General features: G+C 46.9%; 1 protein-coding gene across 2 annotated transcripts; it reads right to left on the bottom strand.

Annotated features, from left to right (window-relative positions):
- Positions 1-5,585: 5,585 nt before the first annotated feature.
- FGF8 (fibroblast growth factor 8) lies at positions 5,586-27,131 on the bottom strand. 2 transcript variants are annotated; one of them, XM_085874704.1, is made up of 5 exons: positions 25,669-27,131; positions 25,521-25,557; positions 24,664-24,991; positions 18,244-18,350; positions 5,586-7,023 (listed from the first exon to the last, which is right to left on the bottom strand). In XM_085874704.1, the coding sequence occupies exons 1-5, from the start codon at positions 25,686-25,688 to the stop codon at positions 6,733-6,735; spliced, it is 783 nt and encodes a 260-aa protein (XP_085730830.1). In that variant the 5' UTR covers positions 25,689-27,131; the 3' UTR covers positions 5,586-6,732. The 2 variants fall into 2 exon arrangements, with proteins under 2 accessions (XP_085730830.1, XP_085730837.1); XM_085874711.1 differs by having other exon boundaries at positions 24,664-24,844; positions 25,669-26,166.

The following is a 27,131-nucleotide window of genomic DNA, read 5'->3' as shown; positions in this document are numbered from 1 at the left end:
TACCAGTCATACTATAAACACAGCCCGGAGACAAACACCACCCAGACATGTCCAGAGACAAACACTGCCCAGACGCATCCGAAGAGAAACACTGCCCGGACAGGTCCGGAGCCAAACATCACCTGGACAGGTCCAGAGACAAGCAAACACCGCCCGGACAGGTCCAGAGACAAACACCGCCCAGACACATCCAGAGAGAAACACTGCCCGGACAGGTCCAGAGCCAAACATCACCTGGACAGGTCCAGAGACAAACAAACACCGCTCAGACAGGTCCAGAGACAAACACCGCTCAGACAGGTCCAGAGACAAATACCGCCCAGACACATCCAGAGAGAAACACTGCTTGGACAGATCCGGAGCCAAACATCACCTGGACAGGTCCAAAGACAAGCAAACACCGCCCGGACAGGTCCAGAGACAAACACCGCCCAGACACATCCAGAGAGAAACACTGCCCGGACAGGTCCAGAGCCAAACATCACCTGGACAGGTCCAGAGACAAACAAACACCGCTCAGACAGGTCCAGAGACAAACACCGCTCAGACAGGTCCAGAGAGAAACACTGCCCGGACAGGTCCAGAGCCAAACATCACCTGGACAGGTCCAGAGACAAGCAAACACCGCCCGGACAGGTCCAGAGACAAACACCGCTCAGACAGGTCCAGAGACAAACACCGCCCAGACACATCCAGAGAGAAACACTGCTTGGACAGGTCCGGAGCCAAACATCACCTGGACAGGTCCAGAGACAAGCAAACACCGCCCAGACAGGTCCAGAGACAAACACCGCTCAGACAGGTCCAGAGACAAACACCGCCCAGACACATCCAGAGAGAAACACTGCTTGGACAGGTCCGGAGCCAAACATCACCTGGACAGGTCCAGAGACAAGCAAACACCGCCCAGACAGGTCCAGAGACAAACACCGCTCAGACAGGTCCAGAGACAAACACCGCCCAGACACATCCAGAGAGAAACACTGCTTGGACAGGTCCAGAGCCAAACATCACCTGGACAGGTCCAGAGACAAGCAAACACCGCCCAGACAGGTCCAGAGACAAACACCGCCCAGACACATCCAGAGAGAAACACTGCCCGGACAGGTCCAGAGCCAAACATCACCTGGACAGGTCCAGAGCCAAACATCACCTGGACAGGTCCAGAGCCAAACATCACCTGGACAGGTCCAGAGACAAGCAAACACCGCCCAGACAGGTCCAGAGACAAACACCGCCCAGACACATCCAGAGAGAAACACTGCCCGGACAGGTCCAGAGCCAAACATCACCTGGACAGGTCCAGAGACAAGCAAACACCGCCCGGACAGATCCAGAGACAAACACCGCCCAGACACATCCAGAGAGAAACACTGCCCGGACAGGTCCAGAGCCAAACATCACCTGAACAGGTCCAGAGACAAACAAACACCGCTCAGACAGGTCCAGAGACAAACACCGCTCAGACAGGTCCAGAGACAAACACCGCCCAGACACATCCAGAGAGAAACACTGCTTGGACAGGTCCGGAGCCAAACATCACCTGGACAGGTCCAGAGACAAACAAACACCGCTCAAACAGGTTCAGAGACAAACACGGACACATCCGGAGGTAAAAACTGCTCGGACTGGTCCGGAGACAAACAAACACTGCCCGGACAGGGCTGGAGACAAACACCATCTGGAGGTATGCAACGTCCGAACACATCCGGAGACAAACATCACCCAGACACAAACACCATCTGGATACGTCCGTAGACAGAGAGAGACAGAAAGAGATGTGTGGGAGGGCTCTGTACTGTATTAGGAGGAGTAGAGTGAGGATGGGAGAGAGAGAGAGAGAGAGAGAGAGAGAGAGAGAGAGAGAGAGAGAGAGAGAGAGAGAGAGAGAGAGAGAGAGAGAGAGATAGAGAGAGAGAGACAGAGAGACAGAGAGACAGAGAGACAGAGAGACAGAGAGACAGAGAGACAGAGAGACAGAGAGACAGAGAGACAGAGAGACAGAGAGACAGAGAGACAGGTGTGGGGGGGAGAGGACAAAGAAAAGAGAGAAAGAGAATGATATGTTATGCTTAATGACCGAACATGCACACAAAACAAAACTCTCATGTCAGCACAGTTGTACACACAATGGCACAACAGAGTTTGTAAAGTAATCTACTGGTACATCTGCAAGATGAATATCCCAATTCCAGAAAATTCGTGGGAACATGAACCAAAAGCAATCATTGAAAACATGGAAGTACCGCTCATGTACGATCCAATGATCCCATTGGGCGTGAACATCAAAAACAAAGTGTTGTGACCGGATAGAATACTTTTGTATAAAAGAGAGAAGAAGGCTTTGCTAAATGAGGTGTTAATACCAGTAATTTTGGGCCAATGATGCAGAAATCAAGAAAATGACCAAATAGCAAGACCTCAACAATGAAGTGAAAAGATCCTGGAAGCTGAAGAATGCCAAAGTTGTACCAATGATAGTTGGAGCTACAGGAATGATAACAAAAAAAACCTCACGGAGATATTAAAAACAATCTCTGGTAATATTACTACAAACAAACAACAGTTGGAAGCTCAACGACGATCCTGAAGAGAGCTCTCGGCACAAAACTTCGAGAGCAGAAAACTTTACGGCTTGGTCCATGAATCGTGACCTCCAACCGAAATAAACGTGGGTACTTTGAGTCCACCATGGGTGGGTTCCATTCCACATTCTGAAACCCGCATATGTAGATACCAATCGACAGACAGACACACACACACACACACACACACACACACACACACACACACACACACACACACACACACACACACACACACACACACACACACACACACACACACACACACACACACACACACACACACACACACACACACACACACACACACACACACACACACACAATATAAGATATTCAAGGAAACTGGAAGATATCATGTTTGTAGCAGGAAAAAGCATTATTTTAAAACACGACATATACAAATGTGATCAGATTTTTGTAATCTTCTGGGATGTTTCATTTTGACGGTACCTCGTGAACATGCCAAAGTCTGAAGCCTCGGCCTCGTGTGAGGTGTGCTTTCATTTTCTTTTTTGATTGGACAACCTATGGACATAAATGAACACTCGTTTCACTCAGCACGCATTACACATCATGTGCAGCGAATTTCACCTCTCCATGCCTTGTATTTGTTATAAAAAAAAAATTTGGGCCACATCATGAAGATCACCTTGATCAAGAGCAACAGTCACTCAAACCCCCCCTCCCCCGCAGCAAATACCTATTTTTGGGGGGGGGTGTCAAACTCCCCCCCCCACCCCCATAGACCCTCTGAATGAGTACTGATTTTGATGCAGTCAATACAGTTTGGAACATTATGGGTGATGAAGGTTGTGGTCAAGTCTCATTGAAATATGGGTGCAGTTTCGGAGAAGAGAGCAAATACCTATGTTTTTTTTGGGGGGGGGGGGTGGTCAAAAAAACCAGTGGACCCCTTTAATGAGTGCAGCTTTTGATGCAGTCAATACATCTTCTTTAGGGATCAGAGATGAAGCTAGTGACCAAGTTTCATCAAAATCGTGTGGTTGGTTCAAGCGATAATGACTGAAGTGTTTACGGATTGACTGATCGACTGACCCACTCACCTACGGACACTGCTCGGTCGCACTAGCTCACCTGACTCGTCCAGTCACCTAAAAACGCTTCTGTACACCGCCCTTGAGGTTCAGTTTGCAAGTCACCGTTTACAATTCCAACAGAAGAGCCGTAATTACTCTTTTATGAAAAATGATTTTCGAGTTTATTTATCCTGAAAAGTAGACCGTACCATAACCCATGTACCATAACCACACCATCTACCACAACTAAACCAATCATAGCATAACCACATGACTCGTACAGCAAGCATCACTACACACACACCAACACAACTAAACCACAGAATATAACCATACCACCCCACCACGACCAAACCACCCATAATAACATGACCAACATAGCATAACGACGTCACCTACCACAACTAAACCACCCAGCACAACCAAACGAATGATAGCATAAGCACACTACCTACCTATAGCACAACTAAACCACCCAGACAACCCCAATCATAACCCTTGCCGAGGAGCTGCTTCAGCAGCATCATCGGTCGAGGTAGACAATCATTCTATAACATGTTGACGATGACGATGATACAATGTGTAAGGAATCCGTGGTATTTTTGAATTCTGTTGTTGGTAACAGCAACTTCCATCAATAACCTGTGATTTCGGTGGTATATTTAAAAGGTACGCTGTGCAACCACATAATGACATCTATACCACCAGCAACCACAATCGCTGAAATAATACCTGGAGTTCAACTCTCGCCATTATAATTTTACAATAATACCTCCGCAAGCAAGATACAGGCATCACTTTGATGGAGACGTCACACGTCATAAAGGAATGTTGTCATTTTTGAACCTGCAACTGAAGAATGTTCATGACATTATTTCATGAACTTCAAACGAAATCTAAACAGGTTCTTTGCTTTTTGTGTGTGCAGGGGTGCTCATGAGCCGGCATGGGGGTAAAAAGAGAGATGTGACGTCAGTTTGAGCTCTTTCAAGCCCCTCTCCTTCGTAGGGAGCACCTGCACGAGCGCAGTGCAGTCATCCCTCCTCTTCCTCTTCAAAATTCCCGGCAAATTCTTGCGCCTTGTGACATTTTTAGAAACCACCGTAGCGCCGAACGGAATTTTTATGACCGCTTGTTCTTCTGAGCCAACAATAGCCTTCACCGCACACTTTCTTTTGTTTTCCTTTTTCTTATTTTAAATACTTCGCTGCATTGCACACCTACACACTCAAGCGATCGTGCTTATTTTACGGTCGCCGTGAGTGCAATCCGGCGGAATGACGTCACAATACTTGAATATCCATCAAACGTAAAACGCACATTTCATTGAATAATCCTCGAGAGGAATTAATCACATTAGAAGGTCAATTAAAGTACCTGTCATAAGGGCGAGTACAGACCATGGAGTCGGTGTATGTTTTGTGGTTCCAACCGAGTACAAGGACAATATGTCAAGTGAAGTACGGGTGGAGATTTTATTTTTCAGTTCTCTGGACTAGGGGAATGTTTCCACCCAGCTGTAGGCCTCGCCTGAAAAAGCCTGTGAGTCTTGGCATCCGAAACGCTACAAATTTCAGAACAGGCTGGCGGGAATAAATGTACGAATCTGGCTTGGCTATAAACTCATGGGTGCATTCTATTCACAGAGACGGATTCCAGAATCTCAACGCTCCTCCATCGTGCACTTCCTCCTCGCTCACTCTAACACACTTTCCAATTCGCCGGATTGCAGTTGAACATCCTCAACGTGACTCCCTGTTCCCCACCCCCCAGTGAAAGACTTCATGCCTGTACTTTAGGTGGTTTAATAGGAGTTTGTATTTACAATAAATAGCACAACACGCAGGCGGGTATTACCCAGCCGCTCAGTACAAAACAAAATATAAAATTACAGCAGCAAAGAAAGAATTAGGATTGAGTAGGATTGGGGGCCTGGATTGTGAATGTGTTTTGGCATGAGGGGTTGTTGGGGGGGGGGGGGCGAAGGGAAGTGCACGCTGGGAAAACATCAAAGCCACAAAGACAACATTTATGATGTACAGAGGTGCCAGATATTAAACCGGGCGTAGTGGCGTGCGCCTGTAATCCGGCTACTCGGAGGCTTGGGTTGGAGGATCGCTTGAGGACGGGAGCTCTGCGCTGGGCCACGATATGAGAGGGTGTAGGGCAGCCCGGAATCATGGCGAAACCCAATCATTATCCCTGTATCGAAAGAGGCGACCAGGGTTGCGTCAGGAAGGGCATCCGGCGTAAAACCTGTGCCAAATCAGTATGCGGATCATAACGGATGATCCACTGTGGCGACCCCTAACGGGAGCAGCCGAAAGACGAACAACAAGAGGTGCCAGATATTAGATTCACAGTTTAGCTGCCGTGGGTGTAATGCGCGGTAGCGAGACGTAGGGCGGTGGCTTTGCCCCAAGAGCCAAATCGTAACAGAGGCACCATAAAGATGGTTTCCCAACCTTTTCAGCCTTATGATAACTGGAGGTAGGCTAGCTCAAGTGCAAGCCGGGTTGGACCGATACAAAGAAGCAAGATTGCAGACGATACAACTACAAGTACTGGTGGAGAAGGAAAAATAAAAAAAGAACAAAAAAGGGCATGTCCCATTGTCCACAGCGAATCGACGTATCTCTCCGTGAAATTGGTCCCTGTTTTCACACCATTCCACGTCTTACTTCTCCTTTATCCCCATTTTCCCAAAGTTGAAGTCCTTCAGTCGTTGCTTAATGAAACCATCAAGTGAGGCCTCAATGCGTGCTCAAATGTGCGAAAATAACTTTCCTCGCCAAATCATATAAATAAGCCAATTTACACACACATATAGATATTTATATATAATTATATATAATATATGTATATATAATACATGTACGGTGTCTGTCAGACAGACAAAATCAGTGGTTTCAATAAGGTTGTGCCGTAGCGGTTAAATTAGCGCTGGGTCAAAGACCCAGGAAGAGGAAGGGACTGGCCGAACACATCTTGGTGGTCAACCTATAAGCCAGTAAGAAGCGAGATGCGAGGGCACGGTATTGAGGCACACAGTCCACAGGAGAACCACAGTTGTCCTTGAGCCAACGAGTCTTAGCATGACCCATTCATCACGCAGACCTCCTGTTCGTGCATCGCTTCAGCATGCGCATGCGCCTCGTCCGCCGCCGGCTGCGCACGATGCAGAATGGTGGAAAGTTGTAATCGGCGTCACGGCCCTGAATGGGCCGTTTGATCAGGTGCACATCACGCTGGCGGGGCCGCGTGCGAGCTCCGTTCTTGGCCCGGCCTTGCCGATTAAAGGCCATGTACCAGTTTGGATGCCGAGAGTTCACGAGCGCCGTATAATTGTTCTCCAAGTATACCTCCTTGAAGACGCAGTAACGTCCACGACCATTCTTCTGCATGAGGAGACAAGATGGGGAGAGAGGGGGGAGGCAGAGACAAAAAATGAGTGAGAAAGACCAATGGTTTTACATGTCCAACACTCAACCACACAAGGTGCAAAATAACAAATCCTGAAATGTAATAGAAAGAAAAAGAAAAGAACCAGAGATCCCACAAAAGGATAAACAACAACCCCGAGGCCGAGGCCCGAAGGGATAACAGTCGAGCAACAATTTCAAAGTTTCAGTTTTGGACACAAATTATGAATTAACAGCTTAATCAGCAAAACAAGAATGGGATTGAAACACAAGATTTTAGGCCTAACCTGAGTACACCATCGTGCTCAACTCGCAGTGTACGAGGGGAACCTTGAACAGATGCTCGATTTGCATAACCCAAGGTGTCAAAAGTCTGACAAGGTCATGGACTTGCCTCAGAGCTGTCTGTTCTGAGTTTGATTCCTGCCCCGACTACAAATGGTTGAACTGGTGTTTGGCAGGCAGGGTGTTGCATCACCAGTGCGCCATCCCTCGGATGGACGTTAAGCTGAGTGTACCGTCTGCTGGCATAAGTTGGTGGATCCCAATGTGTCCTTTGGCAAAGGGTAGGCGAGTTATCACCGCCACCATAAACAAACTCTAAATTCCTATCCCAACTTGGCCTGCAACAGCAGCAGCAGCAGCAGCAGCAACAATCTACATGTCATCGCTGATGTCAGATTGGATTGCCCTATCAATTCCAAGAGAATGAAAGATACTTATTTCTAGAACAGCGAAGCTCATGGAAGAGCAAGGTAGAATTGACAGAGGGGTATCGGGGAAACAATTGGGCACAACCAGCAAGGGAATGAACAAACAGGAAAAGCAGAGAAAGAATAGAAGGAAACACTGAAACCAGCAATCAAGAGGATTGGGTTAGGAGGGGTTAATAGGGGCAGTAAACATAATGGACCAGGATGGGGGATGACATGAGGTGGTGGTGCATTGCCTGCTTGAAGCCCTTGAGGGAAGAGTGGGAAAGAACTGCCTCTGGGAGATTATTCTAGAGACGGGAGAAACAAATAATAAAATAATTGAGGCATGCAGTCAGCCTGGATTTTGGAAGTTTAACCAGGGTTGGATTCGTGGAAGAACACGAGCATCCTGGTGATGCTGACAGAGGGTCAGAGGGCTCAAAGAACAGAGGGAACAATGTTAGAGAATAGCCAGTAAAAAAACAGAGGGACCACAGACCTACCTGAGATGAGAGCAACAGACCTTGTGCCCTCAACCTCATCATGGGAATTCCAATAATTTTTAGAGCTTTATATTCCATAAAATCCAGGGGTGCCAGCCCATGGTGGAGAGCATTACTCCACTGATCTATTGACAAAGGCTTTGTAGACTCCGAGTAGGTTGGATTTTTTTCAATGAAAGACGTGATGCTGGGGTGCCAGCCCATTGCGGAGAGCAGTACTCCACTAATCCATGGACAAAGGCTTTGTAGACTCTGAGTAGCTCGGATTTTTCAAGGAAATATGTGGATCGACGGAGAATACCGAGTCTGTGGCTGGCTTTGGAGGCCAACTTTGATATTCAGTTGGCCTAGGAAAGGTCATGGCTGATGGTGAAGCAAAGAAGTCCAAGAGACTAAATCTCTTGATGATCTTTCCAGAGTGATAACGTGAGCCACTGAGATTTTCCAAGATTGAAGGACATGTTGAAATTATCAGATCAGCATCTAATCATTTCCAGATCAGAAGAGAGTGACATGGCTGCACTCAGCCTGGCAGAGGGATTGGGTACTGTACAACACAATGTGGAGTCATCTGCAAAAAACAGAAGAGGGTATTTCAGAGCATCGGAGACATCATTTATATAGACGAGGAACAAGACCGAGCACAAAACACTGCGTTGGGGAACTCCAGATTCCACTGGGAGAGGGAGAGGGAGGGTTCCATTAATGGCAAGATTGTGTGAATGAAGGTGGTCAGTAATCCAGGAATGAAGGTGGCCTTCTCTGCTACATGTAGAGAGCTTGGCAAGCAAATCAGGATACCAGACTGTGTTGAATGCCCAAGGTATGTCCATGGAGATGGTTTTAACCTCGTTTGAGTTTGAGGACCTCCGAGCATTGCCAAGAGAAGAGCAGAAGCACACAAGTACTCCACTACTAGTGGATGGAGAAGGACAGACTGAGTAGGGAAGACAGAGAGGGAGACATAACAGGACAGCAGAGCAGGATTTAAGAAAAAGGGCACTGATGCCATCTGGGTCCATCACTGAAGCAGGGTCGAGGCCAGATGGAACTTTCTCTCCCTTCTTGGGTGAGAAGGACATGGAATCAAGTTGCTATTATGTGCAGCTTGTGGCTGCTGGTTCCATCATTTTCTGGGAGTTTGGCTGTTCCGCTGATGCAGTGCCCTCTCTTAGCAGGACACTGGTACTCATTTTTCCGACCTCAGAATGATGACACGCTGAGTCAACCCCACCTGGTGTTAATTCAACAGCTGATGGGCTAAAACTCAAGAACTTAAGATCTTAAGCCAGCCACCTTAACCGTTAAGCCACCACCAGGCTTACATTGAGTCAAATAGACAGTGGGTACATCAGGGTAAGATTTGGACAGCGGGATGGGTTTGGTACACAATAGTTGGAGGAAAGGACAGAGTTTAGACATTCTGCCTCAACTAGGGCAGAGTCTGCAGTACAGCCATTTGAGGTGAGGGACAGGATGGAGGGGGGAGGGGGGATACACCAGAAACAGACTTGACAATGCACCACCATGACCTGGAGGAAGGAGACTGGTCGGAGAGTTTGGCCTGGCCTTGAGACTTGTAAGATGGTGTTTTCTAGCTTGCGTCAGGATGGGCACACACTTGCAATAAGCCAAATGGACTGAAATATAATTACCCTCATTCAGGTTAGCTTTCCAAGCTGAGAAAGCGAGTTAGTTGACCGCAACCGTTTCTCCATAGGATTCAGTGTACCAGGTTGAGTGTATGGACAGGATAGTTACAGATGGGATAGGATAAACTGGCGCATGAGGGAAAGTAGACTTTTGTGAAAATATTCCCACATGGTATCAATATCAGGTGTTATGGAGATCGACACCCCATCCTTTTGAGAGAGGGCAGATTGATGGCACTGCCAGTTGGCATGTGAAAACAGCCATATCCTGCGTCATTGAGATTGGTCCCTTAAAATAACCGGAGAGATATGGGCCATGACAAAAAAATGATTAGAATAGCCAGATGGAGCAGAAGAGGAATCAGAGAAATCGGAGGGTAAGTTAGTCATTACCGGACAGAAGATAAAGGATGTACCAGTTGCAGAAATCTGGGTTGGGAAGTTTGCAGATTGGGTCAAACCCACGCAGTCGCAGAAGGCCTTTGCTGCAATGCCACGGCTGGTTGTTGTTGAGCCAATGCAGCAAGCTGAGAGTCGGGATGGATCGTTTTCATTCTTTTGCAATTTTCATTGTTTCAAAGCTAGAGAGCGAGTTTGATGTCAGCCAGTCAAGGAAGAGGATAGAAGCTTGAAGAATATCTTTTGCTTTGGATTGGCCTTTCTGGTATTACCTTCTGAGCACTTTCTATCGATTAATTTGTTGATACACCGATATAAGGCTCACAGAGGAGATGGAACGCATCACACGTGCATCGAGGAGCTTGACAAGGACATGAGAACACATCGATGTACTTATACATTTACGAGAGCAGAAATAGACAAAGGATGTGCCAACACCGTATACAATGGGATCTGAACACGAGATCTCAGACATCATGGACGAGACGCTCATATGGAAATGGCAAACAGGCCAAGCTCTCGATGATGTCCACTGTCTTCTAATGTCCTTGCCTAAATCATGTAGGCCATCCTTTCAGAGAGGACGTAAATGCACCTGTCCCCAATCCGAAGAGGAGGGATACAATTACTGATGTTTTGGCCCTTCACCGCACTCTTCTCTCGATCCGAAGAAGGGCTAATGTCCGAAACATCGGCTTTACTTTACTTTACTTGTTTTACTAACAGCTCGTCACATTGAAAACGAGTGTCCTCCTGGACAAGTCAAGTCCATGAAATGAGTGCCCTTCTCACATTACCGAGAGGGTGGATTTCATAGTTGATCCCTGTGGCATCACTTAAAGCCCTTCACATTGAGAACTAGAACGGCACTTGGTAGAACGCATACCTCCACCAGGCTGAACAGTTTACATTTTGTAGCCCACTGATAGGTCGGATCTGAAGACGGACCTCAACCAAATTCTAATCAGCTTGTTCTTGACACCTAACCAACTCATCCACCTAGTTTTGTCATAACTTGTGCCTAACCTTTTGAGATATCATGCTATACATCGTTTTTGGCCCGACAGTATCTCTCAATTGTGAAGAATGATTCTAAAAAAAAAAAAAATCAAAAAATTCTCATATCCATATCCGGAACCAGATTTTCACCAAAATCTCATCGATTCGTCCTTGTGGCACACCCTACCTGTTTCGTCCGAATCCACCCACAACTTTTTGAGATATCATGCTCAGAGACAAACGAGCAGACCAAACATGGATGAAAACATCCACCGAACGAGTGTCCTACTGGACAAGACATGTCCATGAAATGAGTGCCCTCCTCACTTCCTATCATGTCCATGAAGTGCCAACAATGCACTTGTGACTGATTTTGTGAGGACATAATCTTCTAATGCTCTTGTCCAGCATATGATTGTGTACAAGCTCTTCTTTGAGCCTGACACACTACAGTTGATAAAAACAATCAATACCACCAGTGGTTACAGGACTACTATGGCCTTCAGAACCAATCAAGTCGAGTTAACAATTGATATAAAACTTTAATAATTAAACATCAGCTTTAGTAAGCCAGTGAACGGCATCAAGAACCTCGAAAAGGCTTGCAATACTCAGCCTTGCCGTTCATGAAAACATGGGATTGGCTATAATTGTAATCGGTCTGTGTTTTATCAGTGAGCGTCTGCACGCAGATCTACTTTAAATGAGATCCTTCGTTCTCAGATTTGCTGCAATCTACACATCCTAGCGAGGTGCAACACGAGGAAGCGATATGGATCACAATACACGTTAGATTGTCAAAGTTTACCGACAGGTACCCACAGGTAAACTTTGACACTGCTAAATGGCAAAGTTTACAAACAGGTACCCACAGGTAAACTTTGACACTGCTAAATGGCAAAGTTTACAAACAGGTACCCACAGGTAAACTTTGACACTGCTAAATGGCAAAGTTTACAAACAGGTACCCACAGGTAAACTTTGACACTGCTAAATGGTAGAGTTTACAAACAGGTACCCACAGGTAAACTTTGAATGCTATCTCATACATACTTGTTGGCAATGAATTTCCCCCACACGAGATGAAAAGGAAATAAACTTTAGTACCTTAACTATCGCTTCTTCGATAGCCCCAATTATTTTCACCTCCTCGTGAGGTTGGTTAGGGAAGTTTTTGGCCCAAGTCTTTCACGAACCGGTTAGCCAGGCTTGACGTTTGACCGAAAGTGGCAGGAATTTTGTGATACTTTGTCCAGAGCACCGGCACAGAATGGCCTACTCTTTGCTAAGGACACCTTAGGATCTTTTAATATGAACCAGCCTATGCTGCCGGACAGGACACCCTGCTGAACATTCTGTTTGACGGACTGTGTACTCGTTGGTGCATCTCTACCAGCGAACCTGTGAAACACCTGGAACCGAACCCAGTCGAGACGAGACGGCTTAAAGGCAAGTGTGCGTCCATCTGCACCATCCTGTTGGACTTCATCATACATGGCGATACATGACGTCATTATATAGTGCCCACATGGACATAGAAACGGAGGGAACCAAAAATATATTTCAGCCTGAAAACCAACTGGGGGTCAGAAACTTGTAACGGTGTTTTTTTTTTTAAAGCAATGCACAACACGACAAGTGTAGCTTCTCCTTTACCTGGGTTTTTCAGTTTTAGCTACAGATGACATCATAAGCCACAAAGGCAATTACAGATGAGCTTTCTTCAACAACAGAGTTAAATAGATTTTGTATAAATTGTTTTGTTTACGGATACAAGTGGACAGTGTTTGAAAGGTCACGGCATCCTTATTAATTTATTTATAAGACATGGGCAAACTCCTCCTTCTTTGACACAGGACAAAGAAACAAATTAATTAAGACATGCAGTACAGGGTCGGTATGGGCGGACAGGATGGCCTAGCCTAAGCCCTAGTGGTATGCACACTCACCTGCAAGCTGTCTAGCCTGGGTTTGAATCTCGACCCAGCTATATAAACTGTCATCCTGGTGTGACTGGGCGTCTGCCAATATTAGTTGGTGGATGTTAAAGATCCCACGGTGCCCTTCGCGAAGAGCAGGTGAGCTATCGCAAACAAATTCGAAATTCCTGCCCCAACTACTTAATTGAACGTCAGGCCTGGCCTGCCGGTTCATGAAAGATTTGGGCCAAAAACTTCACAAGAACATGGGAATAATTGTGGCCATTAAAGAAAGAAAAATAACTCCCAGTTCGATGCCCCCTTGTTCTCTCATTCACCAACATCTTGATTTTCAACAGGTGCATTAAAATGGGAAACATGTGATTGATTTTCACTATGACGTAGGAAGCAGCCAGGGGTGGGGGGCAGAAAGTGGGACCTCCCCCGCTTTCAAAAGTGGGGAGGCTAAATACCATGTTGGCTCCAACACTTTTCAACTGCCCATGGATGTAAGTAAACATGCAGTCTCTTAGAAAATGTGGAAGAATGAAGAATTTATCATTCCCCATTTACGATTAATAAATAATTAATTGTATCAACTGTATATGGTGAAAACTGTTCAGATTGAGAAGACAGAGGGACACCCATTGTGTTAGACACGTGACTAATTGGCACAAGTTGGCAGCCATATTGCCAAATCTTCTGTAACGGAGCCGCCGCCATCAAAACAACAGCAACTGGAAAAAAACATGACGAACCATCAATAAGAGCTTTTTTTCAGCCCAGCGCCGACAAACAGCTCCAGTTTCGAGTTACTCTCGCACGCATCCCCGAGCTGTGCTGCAAGCACTACATCATCTGTCGTCTTGCCGTCCACATCAGAGATAGGCTTGCGTCATGTACTGTGTGCTCGACTTACGAACACCATGCGTTCCTGGAAAGTAGTTCTTAAATCGAAAGTTTTTAAATCGGGAGTGATTGTCCCACAGATAGAATGATATAATGGGAGGATGCATTCCCAAATTATTGTTCCCATTACAGAGCGACGCGACTTTGGATTTGCACTGCACTGGATAGCTCGACTACTCTCTGCGAAGAACACCGTGGGATATTTAACGTCCACCAACAAATGCCGGTCGACGGGATGTCCAGTTTAACGTCCACCCGAGAAACGGAGCACACATTGATGACTCACCCTGCCTGTGAAACACCCATGATGGCAGTTTATAGCTAGGTCGGGATTCCAACCCAGCCTAGACAGCTTCGAGGTGAGTGTGTGCACCTATTGGCCCCCCTGCTAGCCCGCACGAAGCACTGAGTGGAGCTCTTACAATTTATTTTTGTATTTTTTTTTCAGGAAACATAAATTTAATTTTCGAGGTTTTAAACAAGGTCAAAACAAAGAAGAAGTAAAATACGTTAAATGGTATTTGATCCGCCGTCAATGAAAGATTGATATTTATTTCCATACAATAAACAATTTCATACGGTACAATACTCGTAGATCGATCATTATATGGGGAGGGGGTTAAGTCCAAAACAAAGCTTGAAAATGACGTCCCTCAATTTCACAACCCCAAAGCACAATACAGAAACTTAAAAGAGAGAGGGACAGAAAAACAAGAGCCAGAAGAGAAGGCCTGAGTTGCTCCGATGAAGGGTAAGGCCCGAAACATTGGGTTGTTTCAAACACGGCAGATCGATCACCATTTAAGGTATTTTACTAATTTGTTTTGATCTCTCTTAACGTCCACACAGATTTGCTACCTTTGTGCTGAGATTAGCGATTACACTGCATTCGTTCTTTCAAACAAGGTCACCTGTGATAAGTTCGCTTGGCCAAGTTGGAGTTTGGTTCGGGTTAAACACGTGGCATCACGCGTTCTAACAAAGATTCCACATGGAACACACAGCACACTGACGGAGCGTTTTTGTGGAAGGTTTTTTTTTTCTTTCTGTTGGGTATGAATAGGCCTCTGGAGACGAGCAAGCACGCTCCACAATATGCTGCCAAGGCGACATGCCACATCAACCCGAGGACAAGACGATTCTCGAGAGAACAGGCGGGCAACACAGAGATCGTACCAGAAGTGTCCAAGCCGATTGGTTTGAGAAACACCCGTGGCTGACGCTGTGCGAGACTGCGAATAAACTGGTTTGCTTTGTTTGTGCAACAGCAGGAGAACGTCAAATTCTGTCTTGCAGTAAAAATTCACACAAAAAAAAAACCCCAAAACTTTTGAACAACCAATTGAAGTTCAGAACTGGAAGAAAGCAAGCGCGAGACTGAAGGAACACGGTAGTGTTAGGTCGTGCACATACAGAAGCAGTTCTAAAGCTGAAAGCTTTGGGAAGGACTGGGATAGATGTGCAGTTTCATGAAATATTGAGGAAAGACCAGCAAAGACACAGAAAGGGGCTCGCATGCCAGATTCAATGAATACAGTGTTTGCTCAGGCAGGCCAATTCCTTTAGAGGTCATGATGATGCTGAAAGCAATTTGTTCCAGCTAATTAAAGGAAGGGAACGTTATTCCGGAAATGGACAACTGGATCAGCCAGAAAAAGTACACGTCACCCGAGATTGTTAATGAGATGATAACAACGATGGATCTTGTTGTCCTACGTCCAGTCCTGGTGGGTTCTGAAGTGAAGGAAGCGGGCTGGTACTCAGTTATTAGCGATGAAACACAACTGATATTTTCTGCAAAGAGCAGTTCAATATTTGTGTAAGTTGGGTTGACGACGGCTCACAAGTACACGAGGGATCACTGGGATTTGTTGAGGTGCCAGATATTTCCAGTGAAACCCTCACAACGAGCCTGAAAGATGTCCTGATACACTGCGATCTCGGACTGGATCAACGTCGAGGTCAAGCAGATGATGGGGCATCAAATATGGAGGGAAGGATTTGTGATGTTGCTTCTCCGATTTAGCATTAGAACAGTTTAGCCGTTTCAGTTCATTGCTTAGCCCACTGTACAAATTTGTACTTTCATGACATTTCTCGCAAAAGCAACCTGAATTGATATGTGCTGGATCTCGTCTTGGAAATAATCAAACTGATAAAGTTTTCCTCAAAGCGACCGACCATCTTTGAACAAATACAGATCCACGCTGGCAAAGAGAACCCCCACCAACTGACAACACTTTCCTGATTCGATGGACTGTGAGAACAGGGTCTTTGGGCGACATGATAGCAACCAACTGTTGCCGAATCGCTTGGATAAAGTCAGTGACGGTTCGAATGCCGAATATTCCAGACGTGCAAGTGGTCAAGCCGCGTTAATGGAGAGGTTCAGTCGTCAATCCATATACAAGGTGAGGCTATGTCGGTCCACAGTGCAATGAAGGCAGTCTTCTTGTTACGCACCTTCTACCAATAGCAACGAAATGAGGAGGAGGAGGAGTTCCAGAAGTCGGAGGGCTTCACAGGGAGGCTAGTACTACAAGGAGGACACAGCTCCACCAAGGAGAATTTGCGAAGGCATGCGGCCACACAACTTCTCTGTACAAGGGTGCTTCCAACAGAAAAATCTATGAAGTCCTTGACATTCTGGATCAAGAGGATGACAGATTTGAGCAAAAAGGCATGCGACTCCTCCAGAATCTCGACAACCTCTTTCTTAAAGCTGAAAATGAGGAGTATTCCTGAATGCCCAAATCCACTGAAGACCAGGCCATGCCTTTGGTGCATGTAGTAGTGATGGCAGCTTTTCTACAAATTGGGCTCACCCCCCCCCCCCCCACTTTCGATGACATTCCTGTGCCTCTGTCCAGGTGAGGAATTTGAAGTATCATTAATTTTTAAAAAAAATATAAGTTGTGTTGCTAATACTGTGCAGCAAAATTACATTTTCAACAAAGTATCCATTTTGATTTTTATAGTTTAATGAAACGAGTCAAGAATCCGTGACAAGAGTTTTTGCCTTCCATGGCAGGAGGCTGAGTCTCAGGGTCTGATTCTTCTTCTTCTTCACAGCAGGAAAGTTGGTGCCCTTGCATTCTTTTCAGAACATTAATCTGGTCTTCCTCATCCTGCCTTTGCACCTCACCACCTGCCTCCCCCCAACAAACTCCCACCCCATCCTCCAGATCACAATTGTACAACAAAACCTTTTCCCTTATCACCCTCCCAAAGGCTCATATTAACACTCACCTCCATTCTTCCAGCCCCCTCTCCTCTCTGTGGAACTGTCTTCCTGAGTCTGTCGTCTTGTGCTTTTCCCTCCATTGCCCCCTCACAGCCTCACCAATTTCTACATCTGATCTTTACTACACCCTCAGAGACCGTCGTACTTTCACTCGGAATCCGTTCCACTTTCCGAGGAGCACCTGTGTGGTTCTTGCCAACCTGTCTCCCCTTCGCCCAACTTTATGCCGGTTGACCTCCTCTGTTCTACTCCTCCAGAGCCTCAAAATCAGTGTTAACAACAACAAAAAATAACCCTAATTCTATCTCCCTATTCATTTTCCCTTAGAAGACCAAGCTTGTGGAAATGCTATAGTGTGACAGGAGGGTCGTGGACATCTGATCCAATCTGCAAGTTGACGTCCATCATCGGGCATGAAGTGCCATCATAGCAGCCTTATGGCACAGATTGTGCCATAATGCTGCTTCGCCATTGCCGACCAAGGGCGGTCTCGGCAGGAAGTGAAACTCAAGCCAGGGGTACCGGCACACAGTGGCCTACCCCTTTTGAAATGCACCGTGGGGTTTTAAACATCCATGACATGCTTACAGTGGTGGTTTTATCATAGAACTGTAGAAAGGCAATAAGGATGAGCGTTTCATTTGAAAAGTTGAAATTGTTGTAAAAATGTCGAAAAGTTTCGTTGACTTTTTGATTTTCAAAAACTTTCTGATCGCTCCTGATACAACTCAATAACACTGACTGAACCCTCCAAGTGCAGCGAACAGTATTCAATCGCAAGATACATCAATGTAGTACGCACTTGATTTAGAAAGTACAGGTGGAGGAAAATATGCCTCATGTGAGCTGTGATGAAGCAATCTGATTTGTGCTCACCTTTCCCACCAGCTTCCCACGCTTGTTCATACAGATGTAATAACCCGTCTGGGCTCCTCTGAGCCGAATGTTCCCGCCAAAAGTGTCCGTCTCAGCCACGAGTTGCGCTGTTTGGGGAGGAGGAGGATGGAGAAGCAAGCAAAGCAAATGAATAAAGAGAAATAGTTCCACGAGTACCTTCAATCAACAAGGCTCACCGTACGAAGTGTCATAAGGCTGCCAAGAAGGTATTCAAGCAAGGCAGGTACTAATGAGGTGCGTGCGTAATCCGACATGTTACACGCACAGTAAACTTGGAATCTAGCCAGGTTATCGTTATAAAGAATGTCATGGAATTTCATTCTGACACCTACATTATATACAAGATGGACGGCATGCTCCAGGATGCAACACCACTCAGTGGTCGTGGATTGAGTACTTATAAGTTGAAGCAAGGAGGAAAAATACATCTTTTTGGATCAACATAAGAGGCCATGTGGTTTTATATATGAAAACATGATGGAATTTTGACCCCCAAGCCCTTCCCACACCCTATCCTCATACACACTCCTTACATGCCCCTTCCTTCCTTCCTTTCTGTCACTTTACACATATTACTCCCAACCTTAGTTTCCTTCTCTCTCCCAAAGCCCATAATGTTCCCTCTCCTATCATATGCTCCATTCCCTTCCTTTTCCCATTTTAAAATTTCCACAATTTAGCCATAACCCCACTGAGTATACGTAATAAATAGACGGTCCCCTAACCAACACACCTGGCAGAAGTGAAAAGTGTCAGATTACCTCAGGATGGCTCACGTGAGAGTGAATACACCAGATTGGGGCTTGTTCGGACCACTCGATTTCTACTCATTCTCATCTCCATCGTTCGAGAAAGCCTTGCATTTTGAGAGATTGAAACTGAATATACTTGGAAAGATTTTGAAATGGATGGTGATAAGGCAGACATACAATGTATGACCAGGGTCATGTTTCATAGGAATTGGCTTAACATGTTTTCTTTGTCAAACCTAAAAAAATATCAACATTTCCACAAAGTGCCCAAATAAGAGGCAAAAGGTGTAGTCCGAGTGGCTTGTGAGCTTGAATTGTTTGGTTACCTCCGCCACCAAAAGGTGGACGGACACGGAGGTGGTTTTCACCCCTGTTGTCTGTTTCTCTGTCGATGAGAAGAGTATCTTAAAAAGTTATGGACGGATTCAAAATAAACTTTGTGGACAGGTCCGGGTGTATGACAAGGACGAAATGATTCAATTTTGATGAAGATGTGCATCTGGATACGAGGATTTTTTTCAGTGATTCTTCACCATTCAGAGATGGGTTCAAAAATAATAGTTAGCATGATATTTCAAAAAGTTGTGGACACATTATGGCACAACTATGTAGATGAGTTGGGGCGGTGACAATAACAAGCTCATGAGATTTTGGTTAAGATCAGGCTGCAGATACGGCCGATCAGTGGGATACAAAACGTAAACTGTTCAGCCTGTTTACCCCCACCAACGGCGGTGGAGGAAGTTATGTTTTCACCCCTGTTTGTCTGTGAGAAGGTTGTCTTTAAAAGGTGACGGATTCGGATGAAACTTTGTGAACAGGTCCGGTGTGTGACACAGACGAAATGATTCAGTTTTAATGAAGATCCATACCTGGATCTGAGAATTAAAAAAAAAAATTTTTTAGTGCTTCTTCACCATTGAGAGATTGCGCCATAAAATGATATACAACACGATATCTCAAAAAGTTGTGGACGAATGACAGAACTTGGTGGATGAGTTGGGGAGGTGACAAGAACAAGCCGATTCGATTTTGGTTAAGATCAGGATGCAGATCCGGCTGATCAGTTCAGCCTGACGGAGGTACGTGCTCAGAGTGCTGTCCTAGTTTCCATTTGAAAACCATCTTGTATCTCTAACATAATTTTGGTACTTTTTGAAAAGGGGGGAGGGGGGGGGAAACGCACAAAATATTCTGCTACAAAACTCCACAGAGACCCAGTTGAGAACCACAACCACCACTCAACTTGGCAGGCGATGTAGGTCATCGACTCATAGACTAGGAAATATTGACTCAACATCTCCATTAACCTGCTTCATATGATGGAAGTTCTCATCGAATTGAAGGTTATTTTCTCATGAAGACACCGCATCAGTGCGATACTCAAGGAAAAATCTCATCGGCAGACGGAAGCGTTGCTTTGATGATTTTGGCTTGAGGAATTTACAACTTAAACAATGTCTGTGTAATAATGATCATCTCTTCAAAAAGTTAAATCTAAATTGAAATAACCATCTCATCACTATTTAGAGAAATTTAGAGAAAGTATGGTACCCTACCATCAGCCTGTTTCTTCCTCTGTCTGCCTGCTCCTTCCTCTGTCCCAATTGCAATAACTATCGGGTAGACCACTCCTTAGCGGGTATACTGCTCCTTCCCTCTGTGCCTGTTCGTTCCTCTGTCCCAATTGCAATAACTATCGGGTAGACCACTCCTTAGTGGGTATACTGCTCCTTCCCTCTGTGCCTGTTCCTTCCTCTGTCCCAATTGCAATAACTCTCGGGTAGACCGCTCTTTCCTCTGTCCACCCGCGCCTTCCTCTGTCCACCCGCTACTTCCTCTGTCCACCCGCTCCACAGGCTCTGAATTTGGCAAAAGTGTACAGAATGTCAGCTGAAGCACGTATGCGTAGAGAGGAGTGACAAAATAATTTTAGTGCGTCTGGAATGATTTTCAATTTTGTTTGACAAACATACAAAACTTACTGCATTTAAGGGCATCATGAAGGACACAAACAACAAGCACGAATAACTTATGTTCAATAAGGTGGTGTAAAGGACGCTGCAGCAAGGTGGGTAAACTTCCGATTTTTTAAAAAATTTTACATCCTTTAAAACGTTTATTTTATTTCAACTGAATTACATTTTTGAACAATGCGGGACACAAATCATCTTGTTGCCAGTTCCAAAAACCTCCAGTTTTGTTGCACTTGAAAAAGATATATTCCGCCATTTGATGCCGCCTCGCCCAATCAAATTTGCTGCTCGCGCTCTCAGCATTGGGTAATATCGAGAATCGGACCAAATCACATCTCGTAGGAAATATAGATCGTGCTCCGAAACACAAAGCAAGAGATCCTTCCCATGTCCTTTTTCTCAAAAATATGCGTGGTAAGGGTGTTCTATGAACTGTTGTTTTGACAATTAATTAAAAATGAGAGAAAAATAATTATTTCAGCATTTAATTTCACCGAATATATCGTTCAATAGTACTGTAATATTGAATGAATTAAACTAAAACAAAATTAAAATCATAATTCGTTCTTTCTGCTCATTCATCCTCCACGTCCATTCATCCTCCAGTCCCACGTCAATCTTTTTCTCACTTCTCATCTCTCATTTTTCTCCTTCCCTCACACTGTCAATTCTGATGTTAAAACTTTCTAAGAAATATTTCAAAATCAAAATCAGTTTGCTCTCGTTAAACTTTGTCTTCCTCCAGACCTATCCGTTTCATTCCTGGATAGTTCACAAGCCCTCACGCCATCCCGATCCATATTCATGATCTTTTCTACCCTCCTTAACCCTCCCTGGGCACACCCCTTCCTTTCCAAGTCATTGTTTTTCCTCCTCCCTCCACCCACTTTGCAATTACTCCTTCCATTGCCCTTTCATCCCCAATTTTCCCTTCCTGTTATCTTAGCTCGGCACTTGTGCTTGAGCTCGTGTCAAGCTTGTTCACCGACCCTGTCTTCCTTCCCTTTCGTCCACCTCCTACCATTCCTCTCATTCTCACGGTCTGATTTCTCGCCTTCTACTTTGGTCTGTTCTGTATATCTCTTCCATGAGCCTCGACTTTGCGGCCAAAAAACTATGTGGTTAAACTTGCTTTGCAAATCCCCAATAATGTGGCCAGGGATTCACAATCGAAAAACGTTCATCGAACTATCTGCCTCTTCCTTCCTCCATCACCTGCGTCTTCCTCCATCACCTGTTTATTCCACCATCACCATCACCTGTTTCTTCCTCCATCACCTGTTTCTTCCTCCATCACCATCACCTGTTTCTTCCTCCATCACCATCACCTGTTTCTTCCAAAATCACCATCACCTGTTTCTTCCACCATCACCATCACCATCACCTGTTTCTTCCACCATCACCATCACCTGTTTCTTCCACCATCACCATCACCTGTTTCTTCCACCATCACCATCACCTGTTTCTTCCACCATCACCATCACCTGTTTCTTCCACCATCACCATCACCTGTTTCTTCCACCATCACCATCACCATCACCTGTTTCTTCCACCATCACCATCACCTGTTTCTTCCACCATCACCATCACCTGTTTCTTCCTCCATCACCATCACCATCACCTGTTTCTTCCTCCATCACCATCACCTGTTTCTTCCTCCATCACCATCACCTGTTTCTTCCTCAATCACCATCACCTGTTTCTTCCTCCATCACAATCACCTGTTTCTTCCTCCATCACCATCACCATCACCATCACCTGTTTCTTCCTCCATCACCATCACCTGTTTCTTCCTCAATCACCATCACCTGTTTCTTCCTCCATCACAATCACCTGTTTCTTCCTCCATCACCATCACCTGTTTCTTCCTCCATCACCATCACCTGTTTCTTTCTCTAACACCTGTTCCTTTCTCCAACACCTGTTCCTTTCTCCAACACCTGTTCCTTTCTCCAACACCTGTTCCTTTCTCCAACACCTGTTCCTTTCTCCAACACCTGTTCCTGTTCTCCAACACCTGTTCCTGTTCTCCAACACCTGTTTCTTTCTCTAACACCAACACCTGTTCCTTTCTCCAACACCTGTTCCTTTCTCCAACACCTGTTCCTTTCTCCAACACCTGTTCCTTTCTCCAACACCTGTTCCTTTCTCCAACACCTGTTCCTTTCTCCAACACCTGTTCCTTTCTCCAACACCTGTTCCTTTCTCCAACACCTGTTCCTTTCTCCAACACCTGTTCCTTTCTCCAACACCTGTTCCTTTCTCCAACACCTGTTCCTTTCTCCAACACCTGTTCCTTTCTCCAACACCTGTTCCTTTCTCCAACACCTGTTCCTTTCTCCATCACCTGTTCCTTTCTCCATCACCTGTTCCTTTCTCCAACACCTGTTCCTTTCTCCAACACCTGTTAATTTCTCCATCACCTGTTCCTTTCTCCAACACCTGTTCCTTTCTCCATCACCTGTTCCTTTCTCCATCACCTGTTCCTTTCTCCATCACCTGTTCCTTTCTCCATCACCTGTTCCTTTCTCCATCACCTGTTCCTTTCTCCATCACCTGTTCCTTTCTCCATCACCTGTTCCTTTCTCCATCACCTGTTCCTTTCTCCATCACCTGTTCCTTTCTCCATCACCTGTTCCTTTCTCCATCACCTGTTAATTTCTCCATCACATGTTCCTTTCTCCATCACCTGTTCCTTCCTAACTTTATCCATCAGCCTGTTCCATCTTCCATATTCTTGTAACCTCCATCAGACCATTCCCTCTATTCATCTCCCTCATACATCACTCAATATACCCGTTTTTCCTCCACATACCTGCTTCTACTCTTCCACAAGGAGGAATAGTTCTTCAACCTGTTTCTACTCTCTCACCTCTTCCTTCACCAGTCGTCTACGTGCTCCTTCCTTCTTCCACCAGTTCCTTCATCCATCTACCCACTTGTTCCCCGTTCACCCATTTCTTCCTTCGCCGCTTCACTCTCCCCGACTTCCTTCATTTCGCAGTTACCTTTCTTACTCCTGTATCTAAATGAAAATCTCCCTCCCCCGATATATAAATATATCATATCACCTTCTTCCCTCTGCTCCCTCCATCACTCTGTGCAAATCCTAGCCTGTTCCACCCACCACTCCTCGTCTTGATATCTCCCCTAACTTTACATACACCAACCAAAGCAAAGACTCCTACAGGACTGCGCCTGGCTAACGGCCAGGACAAATAACCAAGAAAAAACACAGACAATGAAAACAAACAGACGGGAACAGAAAGACACACAGTGAGACCATCATATCCATAAATGTGACGGACATTTAACCTGTGGCCATTGATTGGGAGGAATATTCCATTTGTTTGCGACGATCATGTGAAAGTGAAGAAATGGATGGACGGTGATGAGAGCAATGCTCGGATGATGCTGTCAGGCCAAGTTCAGACATCCTAAACATGGGAATTCCCTTCCTTCAGACACTGACAAATGTTGCCACTCCCCCTCTTCCAATCCTCGCCACGTGAAGCGCGTGGACACGATCGACAGACGCAAACAAGAGAAAATATTTGGCAGCAGTGTTTCGGGCAGTGTATAAGCACCCCCCGAGGAATTGCAGCATTAATGTGTAACGTTTTTGGGCGTAATGGATAAAATGCGTGAATGTTATGATCGTTTGTTCTCACCGTACGGGTCTCCATCCTCGCCTTGCGCCACCACTCTCCGTCCGAGGACCTGCACGTGCTTGCCGCTCGTGCGGCTGTACAGCTGGTACGTGCGCACCTTGCGCCGGCTGTTCTGGTCCGTGAACTGGCTCGCGCGCGCCACGTGCTTGCCGAAGTCCGGAGAAGGCGTCAGGACAGCGTCCTGCCGGGAGGTGGTCGGAGAGACGGCGATGAGTGGATGCAGCGAGGGCGACGCGCGCTGCTGCTGCTGTTGTTGCTGCTGCTCATGTCGCTGCTGCTGCTGCTGCTGCTGCCTTGCTCGGGCCCGAGCTCGCTCTCGCCGGCTAGCCTGCACAGGGCGAGCTCATCGCGATGCGTCTCGCCTCGATCCCGCCAACGGACATACTACATACTGCGTGAGTTTCCACCTGACAGCCGTGCCGTGACGGCGACGACGACGATGTACGCTCATTAAGGAAGGGCTGTCACAGCACGGCTGTCAGGTGGAAACGCACAGCATTTGCGCGTACACAAGTCTCTGCATTTTAAGCTGCGGGCATGACAATGCGACTACATTTACAGCATTTTAGGGCCGATTAGGGGGTGCACGATATTGCCGTAGCCAATAGCTCGCGCTGGGGGAGAAAAAAAAAGCGCGCGAAACTTGGGCCCCTCGCGCGAGCCCGGCCACGTGGTACGCAAGGCACACTATCCTCGGGCCCAGCCGTCTGCGTCTCGTCTGGCTCGACCGCAACATTGTCTCGAGCACCGCAGCAACGCGCATGATGCGATGGAGACAGACGGAGGGTAAACGGCGCGGAGGGAGATAAATGGTCGCGCCGGGGTGCAATTCGAGAGAGCGCGCCGCGTAATCTCACCTGCACTTGCACCACGAGCATGAAGAGCTGCAGTGACCTGCGGAACGACACGACACGCGCGGATCACGCACACAATCAGGTCGTTTCGTGACACGGAACCCCAGACGAGGATCATGGGAGGAAGATCATGACGCGCGCCGGTACTTACAGGTGGAGTAACCGCCTCATGGTGCAACCGCAGAATCGCGTGTCGAGTCCCGGATCCTCGTCGGGAGCCACGACCACCTCTTGGTTAGTTGTCCAGCGAGGACGCTGAAAACTTATAAGTCCAGTCCGAGACGGTCCAGTTCCACTGAGGAGACCCCTTCTTCTAAGTTTTGGTGTATTATGCGGCTATCCTCCTCCTCCTCTTCTTCTTCTTCCTCCTCCCCGATCTTGAGTTCTCGCTGTGTGATCGCAGGTGCAGCCGCGTCGTTGAACGCCGGCTCAACGCTTGAACGAGAAGATTTGGTCGGAGCACGACCTCGGACCCAGCACCTTGTCCTCTCGTCTCCTTGGCTCACTCTGGACGTGGCAGAAGAGCGAGCGCTCCGTGATGTGGGAGAAACGCGCGCTGGGCGCCGGCCGGGGGGGGGGGATGCAGGGGGAGCGATGGGCAGTCGCGCCCCGCCGAGCTGCCCAGAAAAGGCGCGCACGGGACGCACCCCTCGGGGTCTCTGCCCCCCCCACCCCTCAGATTCCTCCTCCTCCTCCTCCTCGTCGTCTAACTATTCCCCCTTTCTTCGCCCCTCCCCATGTCTTCACATGCACCGTGATGTTTATTGCTCGTTCTCGCCGAGGAAAATCACGCACCCGTCCTCGATGCGTGCTGCAGGTGCGGCTCGACCCGATCCCCTGAAGGTCCGCACGGCTCCGTGCACCCCGGGATCTCGTGCTGTGACGTCGATCGCGCTATTCCGACTCCGGGACTCTAATTGTTCATTTGCGCGTCCACGAGCGACGCACGCAGCGAGCTCACGAGCAGCTGCCGCACCGGGGAAATGCCTGCAGTTCAATCGATATTCGCGCCCAGAAAGGAGGCGTTTTCGCTCCTCGACCGTCCGTCCATCGTCCGGAGAGCGGGACACGCGCCGAAGCCGGGACCACGTGCGCCCGATTGGACCCAGAACCCGGTTGAGACCGCGCGCGATCAGTCGGTCCCGGAGGACATCGTTGGCGATCAAAGGGGGGCACCGAGGGCACGGGGCAAGAGGCAGGAATATTAATTAATTATTTAAAAATCAATAGGTCAGAGGGTCATTACAATTTTCTCTCCCACATGACCAACTTGCTCGTCATTTTGATGTTGCCCCTACCCCCCCCCCCGTCAGAAAAGCAAAACACGCTCGCGCTCGTGCTGGAATGCAGATGCTGTACTATCTCGGAATTTGTTTTGTAAGAGCAAGTGAAGGGCTGGGAAAGTGGGAGAGAAAACCGAGGAGCGTGCTGGAGGCTCGGGATCGAGCGAGCGGACTCATCATGTCCCGCAGGTCGACTATCTGACGTAGCGAACCTGGCACTGCAGATTGAAGTGTGCGGTGGGCACAGCGGGCCCGACGTCCAGATACTGCAGATCACGCTGCCGCTTTACGTCGACGCACCCTCAAATTAAAGGTAACTTCATCCGATATA

Source organism: Eptatretus burgeri, chromosome 1, assembly GCF_056783735.1.
Source record: "Eptatretus burgeri isolate ZD-2024b chromosome 1, Ebu_testis_v1, whole genome shotgun sequence".
Classification (NCBI taxonomy): domain Eukaryota; kingdom Metazoa; phylum Chordata; class Myxini; order Myxiniformes; family Myxinidae; genus Eptatretus; species Eptatretus burgeri.
This window is presented reverse-complemented; position numbering and strand designations above follow the sequence as displayed.

Bases quoted from the DNA above. Each gene is read 5' to 3' on its own strand.
- FGF8 (XM_085874704.1), bottom strand. From the start codon at position 25,688: ATGAGGCGGTTACTCCACCT. The intron at 25,558-25,668 runs GTAAGTACCGGC...GTCGTTCCGCAG, and splicing joins ATGAGGCGGTTACTCCACCT to GTCACTGCAGCTCTTCATGC. The intron at 24,992-25,520 runs GTGAGATTACGC...CGCCCTGTGCAG, and splicing joins TGCTCGTGGTGCAAGTGCAG to GCTAGCCGGCGAGAGCGAGC.